The sequence below is a fragment of the Olea europaea genome, chromosome 10, assembly GCF_002742605.1.
Source record: "Olea europaea var. sylvestris chromosome 10, O_europaea_v1, whole genome shotgun sequence".
NCBI lineage: Eukaryota > Viridiplantae > Streptophyta > Magnoliopsida > Lamiales > Oleaceae > Olea > Olea europaea.
Window position 1 is genome coordinate 3,114,172 of NC_036246.1, and position 15,443 is coordinate 3,129,614.

At 33.6% G+C, this 15,443-nt stretch overlaps 2 protein-coding genes across 4 annotated transcripts; both read left to right on the plus strand.

Annotated features, from left to right (window-relative positions):
- Positions 1–1,764: 1,764 nt before the first annotated feature.
- LOC111400900 (homeobox-leucine zipper protein ATHB-20-like) lies at positions 1,765–3,351 on the plus strand. Its single transcript, XM_023028354.1, has 3 exons — positions 1,765–2,113; positions 2,303–2,679; positions 2,834–3,351. The coding sequence occupies exons 1-3, from the start codon at positions 2,002–2,004 to the stop codon at positions 3,167–3,169; spliced, it is 825 nt and encodes a 274-aa protein (XP_022884122.1). The 5' UTR covers positions 1,765–2,001; the 3' UTR covers positions 3,170–3,351.
- Positions 3,352–7,955: 4,604 nt separating this feature from the next.
- Positions 7,956–14,857, plus strand: LOC111400901 (probable serine/threonine-protein kinase PIX7). Of its 3 annotated transcripts, none has more exons than XM_023028355.1 (7): positions 7,956–8,275; positions 8,722–8,939; positions 11,019–11,356; positions 11,436–11,571; positions 13,202–13,338; positions 13,425–13,548; positions 14,080–14,857. In XM_023028355.1, exons 2-7 carry the CDS (start codon positions 8,729–8,731, stop codon positions 14,607–14,609), a joined length of 1,476 nt encoding a protein of 491 aa, XP_022884123.1. In that variant the 5' UTR covers positions 7,956–8,275; positions 8,722–8,728; the 3' UTR covers positions 14,610–14,857. The 3 variants fall into 3 exon arrangements, with proteins under 3 accessions (XP_022884123.1, XP_022884125.1, XP_022884126.1); XM_023028357.1 differs by having other exon boundaries at positions 7,956–8,195; XM_023028358.1 differs by having other exon boundaries at positions 7,976–8,939; positions 14,095–14,857.
- Positions 14,858–15,443: the final 586 nt, after the last annotated feature.

A 15,443-nucleotide genomic window follows, 5' to 3' on the forward strand; every position in this document is an offset into this window, starting at 1 on the left:
TGTGGCGAGGAGTAACAGATATGAAGATTACGTACAGGACAATAAAATACTAAGAAAGAAGAAAAAATTACTAATATTTAGTTAGTTATAAACTACCATTTAAAATTGTTGTTATATATGTGAAAGAGGACTTTCTCATCTAAAGAGGGAGTGTTATACACTACTAGATCATCAATAGTGATGTAATATTCCCCCATAAAATTCTAATTGTCATTGATACACACACATATACTTAAAAAACTATATTCGTAGATAAAGCTGTGTAGATAAAAACCTATATTCGTCTATATTAGGAGTTAAATTCAGTCCAAAGAGGACTTTATGACTCTATTTGGTTTGAATAAAAATTAGATTTTTAGCAAATTTTGATACAATTCGATGAATTGTGTGGTTGAAAAATTTATAAAAGTTATGACTCTATATAATGTCTGATTAAAAATGAGTTTGAGGACAAGAATTTTAAGAAATGGATGCCAAACATGGACTAGATGCTTAGTTGTAACAATATTTTATTAAATTGAAATTGTAAAAGCAAAAAACATAAATTTGAACTAATGAGGCATATTAACTTTTATACATATTAAGTAAAGATAAATTATTATCATCTTTTTCCTTCAATAATAGTGTCAACAAATAAAATTAAAGTCTCAAAGAAAAACCATTTGTTTCACATAAAATGTTTATTAATAGCAATAGGCACATGGGTAGCGGGCAGCATGTGAGAAAGAAGGTGTAGAGAGTCGATTCCACTAACATTCCAACTAAGGATGCCATGCATGTGCAATTTGCTTATTTTTAGGTCATACCCACACCTTCACGTATCATTGGAAATATTTACACAATTGATCCTTATCTTATTTGGTTGTTACAAATTGGTATTCTACCCTTTTCCTTATTTTTCATATGAAGTAAAAATAGATTAAAACGATGAAACTATTCCATTTAAAAGAACTTGTGAAAGCTAGTAGTGGAATTTTTCCTAAACTTGCGTCAAGTAAAATGAACATCGCTACATGATTTAGTGAAATAATTAAGTAGTCGTAAATACTAACTTTTTTCAATTAATTGATTGGTAAACACTGACTCCCTTCAGCTCATCGCTATTCTCAAATTAAAGAACTAAATGTTGTTGGGTAATCAGATCTTACAAATTACGATTTCCAAGTTTGGGGTTAACTTAAAAAATAGCTTTGGTTTGATTGGGAAATTAATTTTTTTGGTAACATGAACCTCGCCTGGAGGTTGAATTGAAGTCTTGGCTATTTTTCTTAGATTTGATTAATGAATATATCATGTAAAGGAAGCATAAACCTAACTATCTATTCTCCAAGTTCAAATTCATGGACGATATCAATCAATTTAACAGGAGAAAAATGAAATATAGAATTATCGAATTATTTTATTTTGATACTATTGGCTCAATAAAACTTGGAGAGTATGAAATTATCTAAATTTGAAAAAATAATCATTTCTCAATGATAAATCATTAGCCCATTAAAGTAAGTCGTTTTCGTAGGGTAACAAGTTCTTAAAATTCATAATTTAATTAATCTACTCATGAATTATCTCTAATGTCACATCCAATTGAAAAGAACACAATGAAATGAACAATTAATAGCAGCAATAATTCTGATAAATAATTCTAAGTATTACTGAAAATGATGTTGTGAAATTAATTATTGAAAGTGAAAGAAGTAAATATTCTGTCTATTTACATTGAAACAAGGGTATCAATGGTGTTGATAATAAATGTTAAAAATAGAAATAAATTTGAAAAATACGACAGTTTTGTGAGAGAAAAACATCATGGTCACATTGCAGCAGGTAAACTAGAATCTGTGAACAATAAACAACACTCCACGTTCTATCTCAACGGATTATCGCTGGCTTCCAGTCTTGCCCTCCATGTTCCCCCTCCAAATTTCACACTAAAAACACCATCAGAATTCACACATACACTGATATATAGATACAGATATATAGAGAGAAAGAGAGATTGGTATGGCTTTTGTCCCTGCAGCAGAATCCATGTTCCCAAGCCATGAAGATGGCCATCTTCCATCCATCACAAGGGGCGGCTTTTCGATGTCTTGCGATCCTCAAGACTTCCATGGTTACCTCTTCATCTTTCTCCCTCACGTGTGCGGCTATTTGTTGAACCGTATCGAGCCTAATCATACAATATAATTTGGGTCCATTATGATGTGTGTGCTTGTTTTGTTTGTTTATTAGTGTTTCTTGTGAGTAGGGATTAGAAGCCCAAGTGTTGACTTTTTTTCTTGTGGTGGTGGTGGTGGTCTAGGTGTATCCCAATTCTTGATGAGGAGATCCACGTCGTTTTCGGGGCTCAACCGGAGCGAGGAGGTGCCGGTCGATGACGACATGTCGGACGATGGATTGCATCTTGGGGAGAAGAAAAAGAGATTGAAGCTAGAACAGGTGAAGGCACTTGAAAAGAGTTTTGAATTAGGTAACAAGCTTGAGCCTGAGAGGAAAATGAAGTTGGCTAGGGCTTTAGGATTGCAGCCAAGACAAATTGCTATATGGTTCCAGAACAGAAGAGCAAGATGGAAAACTAAACGAATAGAGAAAGATTATGACATTTTGAAGGGACAATTTCAGGCTCTCAAGGCTGATAATGCTAACCTCAAGAATCAGAATAAGAAACTTCAATCGGAGGTTTGGCTTTTTTGTTCTTCCTTAATTTTCTAGAAGAAATTCGCTACCTTAGTACCATTATAAATTTATAATCACTTTTCACTGAACAAAATTCCTGAGTTTTCATAAACTATCATACTTGTTAAATTACATGTTTCTTAATTAATTATTGCAGTTAATGGTTCTGAAAAATGGAGAATCAACTAGACCTATAAATCTGAACAAAGAAAATGAGTGCATCTGGAGCAATGGAAGTGAGAATGGCTGTGACATAAACCTAGTTGCAACAAAAGCAACACCAGCAGACAGCAAATTATATTCTCATCCAAGCAACAAACTGAATAGTTCTTCGTCAATGGGACCCAAAAGTCTAACACAACTACTACTCCAAAGTTCATCAAGGGCTCCAGATCTTCATCAGGGCCACAAGATTTCCACAAGTGATGCGTTTTGCAACATGTTCAGCAGCATTGAGGAAAACCCAGATTTTTGGGCATGGCCAGAACATTGATGAAAGTTTCACAATTAAGGTTTCCCTTTTGTTTTATTTGTCTAATACTATGATAATTTCTTGTGTCATATTAGTATTAAATAATGAAAGATTTATGTTAGTGCATGCTAATATAAAATGTGCAAGGTCATCAGGGCCTTAATGCACAGAAAAAATAAAAAAGATTCTCTGTTGGCATTTAACTTTTCAGTTGTCCAATTGTTGGTGCTACTACAATAGAGTCATTACTTTGTTGATTAAAGTAACAAAAAATAACTATTTTTTATAAAGAAAATATATAAAATTGCTGGAGAGAAGGTTCTGATGATGTTCACTAGGGATCAAGATGCAGATATTGGACAGGAAAAACGAATCGAAGCACAAATTCCAAGAGGGTAGAGGCCAAAGAGATGGAACCATATTGTTGCTCTTTCTATATTTTTTTCCGTAAAATTTTATTTAATAAATGTCTAATTATATTGAGCATTGAGTGATGTGTACTAAATATGCTTTTATCAAATGACAAATGAATATAATAATTGATAATTTTGATGATGTTATATAAACATTTATTCAATCACAAGTAGATGCAATAACTCAATTGCTAGGGGCGACAATGGGTGAAGTGAAGTTGGTCCATGAGTAAGTAGCCACCCCTAATCAACTCGATCCATGAGACATGCCCATAACGGAACAAACACAGTATGGAGCTTTTAGGTTTTCATTTTTTAAGAAAAATATAAAAAAATTAATAAAAAGTAAAAATGTAGAAATTAAACAAGGAAATAAAAAAGTACGGAGAGTCTGTGAAGCCCAAAACTTTACTTCCTGAGCCTAGCCAACGAAACTCCGATCTCCGCTTGGCCCATGGGCTTGTGGTGGCATGATTCGAGCTAGCCCATTAAGCAGGCGAGACATTTCAGACACGACGCTATTCCTATCAATAAAAGAAAGAAAAAAAAGGAAAAAAAAAAAAAAAAAAAAAAAAAGGAAGAGGAAGAAAAAAATAGAAAATTTTTACCAACATGTTAGAAAATAAGTTCTTCTACTATTAGGCTTGAATTCTTCAAAGTTAAATGTAAGTAAAAAGTTACTTATTGAAATGTTATATTTAATTTTATAATTGTTAGATTAAATTCAATTTTATTAAAAGGGTTAAGTATAATAAGCTATTTAATCGAGTTAAATAAAAGAAAAATTAGTTTAAGGGATTAAAGAGACTTTAGAAATCGCTTAAACGTGAAATGATTAAATTTGAATATTGCTTATTTAATTATTGAAATTACTTAAAGTAACTAATTGTTGATTTAAATATTATATCATATTTCAAGCGGGGATACGAATATTGGGATAGTTTACCAACCGAGTTGATTTTGCGTACATAATTTTGTGAGTGGAAAAATATAAATATTTTTAAAGTATTTATAAATTAAGTATATTATCAAAGTATGTATGAGTTCGATTATATGATTATTATGGAAATCTCTTTTATTATGATACATGTGGAATATCAAAAATTATTTTTATGGCATATTTGCGACTTGATATGTAAGATATGTGATATTGAGATTTTTTTGATATGTGAGACATAATATTGAGTTCGTCCATAAAAGTATCCATAATTATATACCTCTTCTAGTTCACAGAGGGGTTTTGGCCGTATTCTATCCTATACGGAGGGATCTTAACTTGACATTGGACTTAATTATGTACATATAGTTCATAGAGGGTCTTTGACCGTGTTCCAGAATTGATTACTAGAGATCTTGAGGTTGGCTTTCGTTCACAAAGGAGCCCAAAGGCTTGTGGCGAAAATTCTTAACCCAAAGGCGGACTACAAATTTCAGTCAGATGGTACATTTTTATAGATTTTTTCAATACATTTGATGTGATGAGATTATAGTATAATTATCAGCTTATGTTTATAATGTGATTTGAGATGATATTTTATGACGTTATGTGGATGTCTTACGTTTTGGCTATAATTATATAATGTTATCTTGTGAATTATTCAATGATGTGAATTCGATTTTCGATAAAAAATGTAAAATGGAAAAAGTATATTTATTTTCGATCTTCTCCACTCACTGAATTATCAACACATATATTTTCTCACATTTTTCTTATTAGGCAGCAATGGAGTTTCTAGACATCTTTTGAAGTTGAACCTTGATTTTGGAGTCAAAGTCACACGATAGATGTTGTTAATATGACTCACTTCATAGAGCATATAGTCAGTATTTTGGGACGCATGTTCATGTCTAGAGGTGATTTTGTATGATTTGTAAATGATTAGGGGGCTCACTATGTATTTTGTATCTATACGTATATTTTATGTTATTTCTAGGTAAAAGTTGATATTTCGACTTATCTCTATTTTTGGGATTTGTGTGTAATTGATCACAGGTTGGTTAGTCTTGTTTACAGGAGAGATAATGTCGAAATTCTATTAGAAAAATGATGTATAAAAAGTGATATATTGTACTTGTAGTAGTCTTGATAATGGGTTCGACTTTTAGCTGATATCTATCGTTGACGCATGTCACATTCGGGTCCAATAGTATTACACGGGGTGGGGTGTGTTAGTCATTAACATAATGATATTTAAAGGAGGCACTAATTTACAAATTTTCCGTAGTCCAAAATAGAGTTATAAATTGAGAGTTGAGAATTAAGATTCGAATGAGCCAAAATGGACTATTTGGGGACATTAGGTCCATGGATTCGATATACACGATCCAAATCCACAGCACTTGATTGGGCAAACAATAGAGAATATATTTAATCCTTGCTTACTATACATTCAGTGAAATCTCTATTTTGTTACTAAACTTTAATTTATCTTAAATAAATTATCGAATTTCAATTCAGTTGCACATTAAACCACCATGTCAATGTGACATGTTGTTCCGACACAAACAAGTATTGCTTAGTTGGTAGCTAAATCATGACAACAATTTCATGTAATAAATGTGTGATATGCTAAGTCATTTTTTCACAACTTAAAAGTGTTAAAATTCACTTTAAAAAAAAAAAAAAAAGAGAGTATAAATAACTCAAATTAAAAAAATAAAAATAAAAATAAAAAAGTATAAATTGAACCACCTGATAAGTATAAATTCTTAGATTAAGCCCCTGTTTGGCCCCCATTACGGGGAAAATTTAATGTATAGAATAGTGTTTTTTGAAAAATGAGTGGTTGAAAAAGAAAGAAAAATTTTCGATTTACGTGTAATATTATTTTATGGAAGATTGTGTGGTTGAAAATAGGAGAGAGGAAAAATAGAATGTAATGTAATGAAAATCAAACAAGGGCTAAATCACATGTATACTATTTAAATGTTATTTTCAACACGGCCCTCACATGTAAATATAGTTTAATTTTTTTCTCTATCAAAACATTTTATTTTCATAATTTAAATGGGTGGAGCATCAATTTCAGATTATGCAATGCAATTACACAGGACAGAGGACTTCTTGAGAAAATAATTTTTTCAAAAATTAAAATCAAATTTTAATAAATTTTGATAAAATATGGATAAAATATGTAATTAAAAAGTTATGAGTACGATAAAATATATGTTAAAATTAATTGTTAAAATTAAAATCTAAATTATAATCTCTACCAAACACGGGCTTTATTTCCTCTTCGTTTTCATCATATTTTCTTCTGTCTATTCATTTGAACTACATACCAGCCACATCCAAAGGCATAGTTAAATGCATGATCAATCCTAGGTCTATGTTCATGTTTGCTAAAATTTAAGTTATAACTTAAGTTGTTTGAACATACATAGTGGAACTTACAATCATTATTCACTTACAATCATGTTATAAGTATAGACAATTTTAATAGAAAATTTTGACAGACAACACACGGCTTGAAATAATTAAAAAATGGAAAGAAAACAAATAAAATAGGCAAATCCGATTCCGTCATTTCAACATCTATATGAATTCGATAAGAAATTCCATATATTTAAGGCCTTTTCCATTCACCTAATATCTATATATTCTGTAGAACCACATCTTATAATAACTCCAAAGCATGCTATAATTTGTATATTAATTTTAAAATCCAAATAGGTACAAGTATTAACTTCAATTTCATTCCCTTCTCTTCAAACTAGGGGTGGCAAATGCGTTGAGCCACTCACGAACTTGGGTTGTCCAGACTAAGACTCAATTTGAGACGAACCATGGAACTTTTTTTTTTTCCTTCCCACGAAATGGCTAGTTTTGGGCTCGAGGATTAGCTCCTTTTTTTTTTTTTTACTTATTTTGTCATGTTTTTTTTTTCTAAAAATACAAATTGGGTCATGAGCTCTTGGATGCTGCGCTTAGTTCATGAAGTCCGCGAACCAAAGGATTGAACCGAGTCTAGTTTGTGAACACAAGTTTAGATCGAACTCGGATCGTGGACTTCATGAGCTGAGTTCACAGCTCGTCCAGAAGGCTTAGCCGAGCAATGCCACCCCCTTCTTCAACGTAGTTATATAATTAGTATGTTGAAATCCAGAGTTTAGCTTAAGATTAATCTAAACAAAGGAAAAAAACATAAAAGAAAAAGTAATAAATGAGCAAAAGAACAACACCGTATTTGTTAAATGTTAATGCATGACTACAGCAGACAAAAGTACCTTAACCCAAATTTAAAAAGGAAATTGGCAATAAATCCCAGTAAAAGCATTAGAGAAAGTTCTAAACCTACCAAGAACATACTTTTTTTATATAAAAGACCAATCCGAAATCAAGTATCAAGTTATCACATCTGAACTAGCCATTAGTATTTCACCTTCAAAATATTTCCTGTCACCTCAAAATCGAAATCTTTTATTTTTTTTATTTTATCCCACTTCTTTTCAGGCATAACGCACGTTTATCTCTTACTTCCCCAATTCTTTTTCCTTTCTTCTGATTTTTTCGCTATAATTTTCCAACAACGCACTCTGTCTCCCACCCACACTCACATTGTTTGGCCTCGAAAACATCTCGTGTCAGTCTCTTTCTTCGAACAAACCATTTTTCTTCGAAATGGGCCTACACAGTATATTACTGATTGTTCTTTGTCCAGCGTTTTGAGTTTGTGTGTTTGTATGTGCGAGTGAAAAAGAAGAGTGTGCTAGTGTAATTGCTTTATTTTTCAACATATATTCTCAGACCTGGGTTTAAAATTCTTACATTGATCTTTAGTTTGTCGTTCATTGTTTTGCATGTTCTTTACATAATTAAGAAAATGCATTTCGAACCATTTTTGCGCTTTTCACTTAATTTTCTCATCCGGGCTTATGATTTTTTTATTTTTTATTTTTTGGGTTTTTTCAATTCAATCATTTCTTTTGTTTTATCAAATTTTTATGAAATAAAGTTTCATTAGTTTAACTGGAAAATTTCCCCTTTGTCTTATCTGATTAGTTTGGTATCTTTTGATTAGTAAAAAACAAAAATTAACCAAAAAAAAAAAGAAAAAAAAGGAAAAAAAAAAAAGGAATCTTTGGATAAGGGCAGAGTGAAAAGAGGGGGCTTTTGATAAATTTAGTATTCAATCTTTGATATACGGAATTTTCTTCTAGGGTTTGGATGAAAATGGTGCTAGGTCTTGAAGCTATCAATGCTGATTCTATGAATGCGGGCAAATCAAAATCAAAGGGAAGAAAAGACATACACAATGATGATGATGAAGATAATGCTGAGGAGGCTGGTTGTTGGACTAAGTTCAGATTTTTCGGACGCTGCTTATCCTCCAGGACTAAAGATGATAGCTCTGTTAGTGGCTCGAGCTCTAAATATGGTATACAATTAACAACTTTCTGCATTGTTGTTTAGATAACTTACCAATTTTCGAGATTATTGATATGGGTGGTTCTTGTTTTTTTATTTTATTATTATTATTTTTAATCATTTTTGGACATGAAGAGGAACAGATTATGCTAAAATTAATTCATTGTTGCTCTATTTTTGTAGAATGTGTTGGAATTTAATGTGATGATTACACGTGACTATCTGCCTGTAAAGGTGCAATTTAAATGTATGTTTTGTGATACACCAGTGAATGATGTTTTCGTCGGATTTTGCTAGCATTATATCGAAGCATATTTGTCTTTACCCTATGAGATTCTGTGACTATGACAGTTACACTTTTCTTAAATACATGTGTGCATGTCATGGTAATCGATATATGTTTTCTGCATCTTGTTCTAAGCCATTGAGCTTATGAGAATAGCATAATCATTATTTATGCTAGGTCTTCCTTTTTCCCGAAAGAAGTTTGCTATCATCTTTGAAACTGGAAAAAGTAGGAAGTTCATGTTTCTCTTTCTCACTATCCATTTAGTATGAGTATAGTATTCGAAGAAAGAGGAAGAATAAATTAAACAAGGAGCGAGGAATAACCTAAACAACATCCTTGGTGACATGGGAAAGAAAAATTAGAAGATACTTCTACCACAAGGTTTATTCGCATGCTCATTGTGACTTTGATATGTTAACTTTGTTTGACGCTTCAGTATTAGACTGTTTATACAGTTTCTCTGTCATTTACCATCCACAAGGAAACATGTGCAGTGGTTTTAATGACCAAAGTTTTTACTCGAGAAGCGTTCTTCCATTAGATCATGAAAAATCTCTTAGGGTACTCGATATGTAATGTTTTCATACATTAAAATGATTTTCTTTCTCTTTCCAGTTTCATTCCATCTTGGATGTCTCAAGAGGCAATCATCAAATTTGGGAAGAAACTTCTGATTTTTGGTGTATGAGATTCCCTTTTGTTGTTAGCAAAATGTATGGATTATCTGAAAGAATCCGAAGTTTAAGGTGGGAGAAGATAAATTAAAATTGGTGATATAATGAATTTAAGAAACTTACTTATTACTTTGTCTTTGCACGATAAATGCTGCATGGTTGCTGCTCTTTGTACATCTTTTACCCGATTTTGCTTGTGCATCTTATGGAGAAAACTACAGTGACTTAACAACTGGGTCCGGTGTTGTATAACAATTCCGTACTTCTTTGCGATCAAGATCGCAATTTGGGGAAACTTTGTCCTGCACTAGGTGTCAATAGTCGACAACACCTATTACTCGTGCATGATTTACATCCTTTTCACTTTGACAAGGGGCGTAAGGTAGAAATCTTGACAACTTAATATATATCTGTATTAAGTGTTTTCTCAGGCATGGTAAGCTGGCAATTATACAAAAACCAAGCTATATGATCATCTCTTGTCTTTCAACATTTCAAGATCTGTATTTAATATTTCTGATATGACTGTCTTGCATATATTACAGAATTGTGGATAATTTTAGTCGATGTAAAACTTTATATTACATAGTTTGTTGATAATTAGTTATTTGAGAAGTTCCTCTAACTTTAACCAAGAAGGCTTTTTGCAAACGTATTTGATGAATACTGCAAATAGGTGAGGAATGTCCCTTTTCTAAGTGCTTTGTAGGTTTGTCTAGCATACTACTACTCACATACAGACTCATTGGGTTCAGATATGCTGTTCAGGTTATAACTATTGTAAAGAATTTCAACAGTTTCAAATTATTCAATATAACCATAAAATGCATGCTGTGTGATTTTAATAAGACCTAGTTCATTGCAATTTTTCTTGTAATGTTATATGTTAGATATTGACATATTGTGCTCTGAATGGATGATTTAGAACTTTGATATGACTTTGGAGAAGTATTTTCGCAATTGGTTGTGCTTGAACATGTTGCCACTGCTCAAAAATTATAGTGGTCTCTTGTCATGGACGGGTCTATTCTATTTCTAGCTTAAATGGTAGGATTTGTTTCCAATCTTTTTTATTGTGTTGAAACATGCCTATAAGGATTTGATGATACATATTTGGGTGTAACAGCTGAAAGTAAATCTACAAATGATACGAGTAGAGACCAACCAGTTGCTCCAGTCATATCATCTTCGACAACCAGCAACACAGAAAGTATACCATCTACTCCTAATGTAGGCGAGGAATTGAAAATTTCTTCTCAGCTTCGAAGTTTCACCTATAATGAATTGAAGATTGCAACGAGGAACTTTAGGCCTGATAGTCTCCTTGGGGAAGGTGGCTTTGGTTGTGTTTTCAAAGGTTGGATCGACGAGACTGGATACACTCCTGTGAAACCTGGCACAGGGCTCACAGTTGCCGTGAAAACTCTCAATCATGATGGACTTCAAGGCCACAAAGAGTGGCTTGTACGAAACTACTTTCCTTTATTCATGAATTAAGGGCACATATTTTTCTGTATACTCAAAAGTCAATCACACTTTGCAGGCTGAAGTAAATTATCTCGGTGAGCTCATCCATCTAAATTTGGTTAAATTAATAGGCTATTGCATAGAGGATGACCAAAGGCTCTTGGTCTATGAATTTATGCCTCGGGGAAGCTTGGAGAATCACTTGTTTAGAAGTATGTATTTGTTTTTTTCCGAAGTTCTTTTACATCTCTGCTATTCACTATTTTTGTTTTAGGACCTCTAGGTAAATCTTTTAGATATAAGCAAGAACTTAGATGCAATTTGTGATATGCTTGTTCTCTGGAAATAAGATTTATTTTATCTAGACTAGCTTATAGCAAAAATATATGTTTACTTCTATACCATATATACAAATGGTTATTAATACGTATATGACCTTGATCTTTTAATTCTGTTATTTTCCCACACCCACATGTAAACTAGGTTTCATGATAATGCACACAACAGTTTGCGTAGATCAACTCTTGGCTTCTTTAAGGGCTTCTGCATCTGAAAAGATCAAGTTTTTTCCTTTATCTTTAGCTGTTCTTTGTAGGAGGAACATTGTGTATTGCTGGATTTTGTGAACTTTGTTCTTATATTAAGAGGATTCCTTGTTCTCTTGCTGTACATATCTTTACACCATGACTAATAAAGTTTTATTTTTTAACAAAAAAAGATGGACTTGTGGGCTTCATTTCATTAGCTCTCCATTGCTAAAAAGAATTTCATCTGAACAACAAGGTTACATGTCAAGATGGGAGCAGGATCAAGTTCTGTTACTTAACATAAAAAAGGGATTTGTGGGCTTTATTTCATTAGTTCTGTATTGCTAAAAAGGATGTCTTCTGAACAACAAGGTTACATGTCCAGATAAGAGCAAGATCACTGACTGGTATCTAAAACCTACCTGCTTGGCATTCCATGATGACTGTAAGAGTAGGGATAGAGAACATAAACATGCAGATACCTTCCTCTCGCAAATTATTGCATGTAAGTTGTAATTTGAATAAATAGAGATAAGATTACTGTGACCTGAGATTTGTGTTGAAAAATAATTCCCTTTGGAATTGTGCGGAGAAGGTGACTTGTTATGCTGGTAATTGTTTGACCAAGCTGGCTCATTGATGAAGTGGGTCATTATGGGCTCCACTAGTCTTCGTGGTTTTCCTTTTCCGTTCTTAATACATTGACTATATCCTTATAAGGTAATCTTAGATAACTGGATCTATTAAAAAGGCAGGAGGTTGGCTTTACTTTCTATAAAAATCTGTGCCCATGTGCACATTTGGTTTTCAGTAAAGCGCCTTAGAAAGGCTACGCCATCGTTTAAATGTTCTTGTTAATCCATTTTGATCTTTTATTCTTGCTCTAGAATAACTTCTGTTTTCCTTGTATTTCATTTAATTCTATCTTTGTCATTTGGAGCTGGATGATGTCTTTGCCAAATGGCATATTGTGCAGGCTAGTATTCTTTGTTATTTCTTCACTGCTCATTATGCTAATTTGGTATTGCTGTATTCATGCAAGTGAAATGTTCTGCATACATGGAAGCTGGGTCACTTGTGACAAAAGGCTACCTGCAGTTTATATTGTAGTAGCTTGCATCCTAAAAGTGCAGCGTCAGCTTTATCACTACTTTCCGACTTTTTCCCTCTAATCTTATTTCTCTTGTTAGTATCACGTGTAACGAATCATTTCATCTTGATTGTTATGGATGATAAACATTTTACTAGACAGGTCATCTTTGGTTATGGGGTTCACACCTTACAAGTGATCATGCCAATATTCTCTTTGCTGCAGGGTCCCTGCCTCTTCCATGGTCCATAAGAATGAAAATTGCATTGGGTGCAGCAAAGGGACTTGCATTTCTTCATGAAGAAGCTGAAAGACCAGTTATATATAGAGATTTTAAAACATCAAACATCCTACTAGATGCAGTATGCAGCTTGAAATCCTAGCTTATATTGTAATGGTTTCGTGATTCCTTTTCTGATGGCTTTGCTTTTCATAATTGTCACTCTAGGATTATAACGCGAAGCTTTCTGATTTTGGTCTTGCCAAAGATGGTCCTGAGGGAGATAAGACACATGTATCTACTCGTGTGATGGGAACATATGGCTATGCTGCCCCCGAGTATGTGATGACAGGTGAGCAAACTTTGGCCCCTATCTGGGCAATTATTTTCTTCCGGATTTCACTCCATTTTTAAATTTATTGAGGAATATCTAATAGTTCACATAAAATAACAATCTCATGGCTAGGGTTTTATTTATTTATTATTTTATTTATTTTTTATTTTTTATGTCATAAATAAACTTTCTTTAAAATCAAATGTTACATGCTGAATTGCGTATGTTCAATTTTACACAAGCTACTGTTTAACAAAGATAAATGCCTTTTTGGGGAATTCTGCTGTCACCTTTAAAAGCCCTTGACTGTTTGAGTGCCTGACAGAATCAACTGAGTTACAATGCAGAGTACCAAATATCAAATTTGAAAGGAAAATTGCTGTCAGTAGATCTGGGCCTAGCTGTTTAATAATTTACGGTGAATTTAAAATTTTCATCTTTGAGAATGGAATTATGCTTTTCAAGGCTGTGAAATTTTACAAATTTCTCTCTTCCCCTTGGAATTTTATTTTTATTTTTCTTTTTCCTTATTCTTCTTGCATGACACAGCTTATTGTGTGCCAGGACATCTAACAGCAAAGAGTGACGTGTATAGTTTTGGTGTGGTTTTGCTTGAAATGTTGACTGGGAGAAGATCTATGGATAAAAGCCGACCAAATGGGGAACACAACTTGGTGGAATGGGCAAGACCATATCTCAGAGAGAGAAGAAGGTTCTACAGGCTCATAGATCCCCGTCTTGAGGGTCATTTCTCAATCAAAGGTGCGCAGAAGGCTGTGCAGTTGGCGGCTCTATGTCTTAGCCGTGATGCAAAAGCTCGACCTCTGATGAGTGAAGTTGTGGAAGCCCTTGTACCGCTGCCTAATTTGAAGGACGTGGCTTGTTCCTCCTCCTATTTCCAGGCCATGCACTCGGAACATGCTGGTGCAAACATAAATGCAAGAATTGGAGTTAGAATGCATGTTGGTGGTTCCCTAAAGAATGGGCAGCCAAGTTGGAGTCCAACCATGCCATCCCGTCTCCACGCCTCGCCAAATCATCATATTCAACCTCTCAGTTCACCAAAACTGGACAAATAATAACCAGAACGTGTTCGTATCATTCTTCTAAAAATTCTTTTGTCATGTGACTGATTCTCTCATTGAAGGTGAGGCAAGTTACTTAAGCTGCAGTTTTGGTGGATGTTTGGACTCTTTTCGCTTGTTTGGTGAAATGTGAGTTGGTATTTCATAGGCAAAATGACCGGAATTAGATGTTTTGTGGATAGTTTGATTCCAATACCTTTTTTGTTAAGACTTTCTTATAAAACATTCCATATTTTGGATCATCCCTCTTCATCTTAAGATTTTTAGCGTCCTTTATGATTATAGATCGGGTCAAGTTGATAGAATCCCTTTTTATATGTGTACGGACCACTCGAGTGACTACAGGAGAAAATTGAAAGTGTTCCAACCCCTCTCCACAGCTGTCATTATCACTTGCTTGTTCTTCGTCCAAATCCGTACTATCTTTCTTTGGGACTTTGAAGAAGAATTACGTGCGCACATTGCAATTGAAATGAAAAAAGAGCAGTGATATCGAGTTCCTCTCCATGATTTTGTAATATTGAATCCATAGTCGATTACATGCCTTGGGCAACACGTGCTAAAATGGACGAGGCAAAGGGTCTCGATCTCACAAGGGTGAGCTAACTCCAAAAACTTGTCCTCAGTTCGGATTGTAGGCCGCAACTCGCCTCCATAAGGTCGGAATCGTTAGTAATCATCTTTCAACCAAATGGCAGTGAATTAGTTCTCGAGCCTTGTACGCACCGTCCATCACACCAAGGGAGATGGTCATGCCATATCGTTGCCTTAATCGCAAATAGAGGGAAGTCAAAGGCAGGGCTAGTGATTGGAGTAAAGTTATAACAA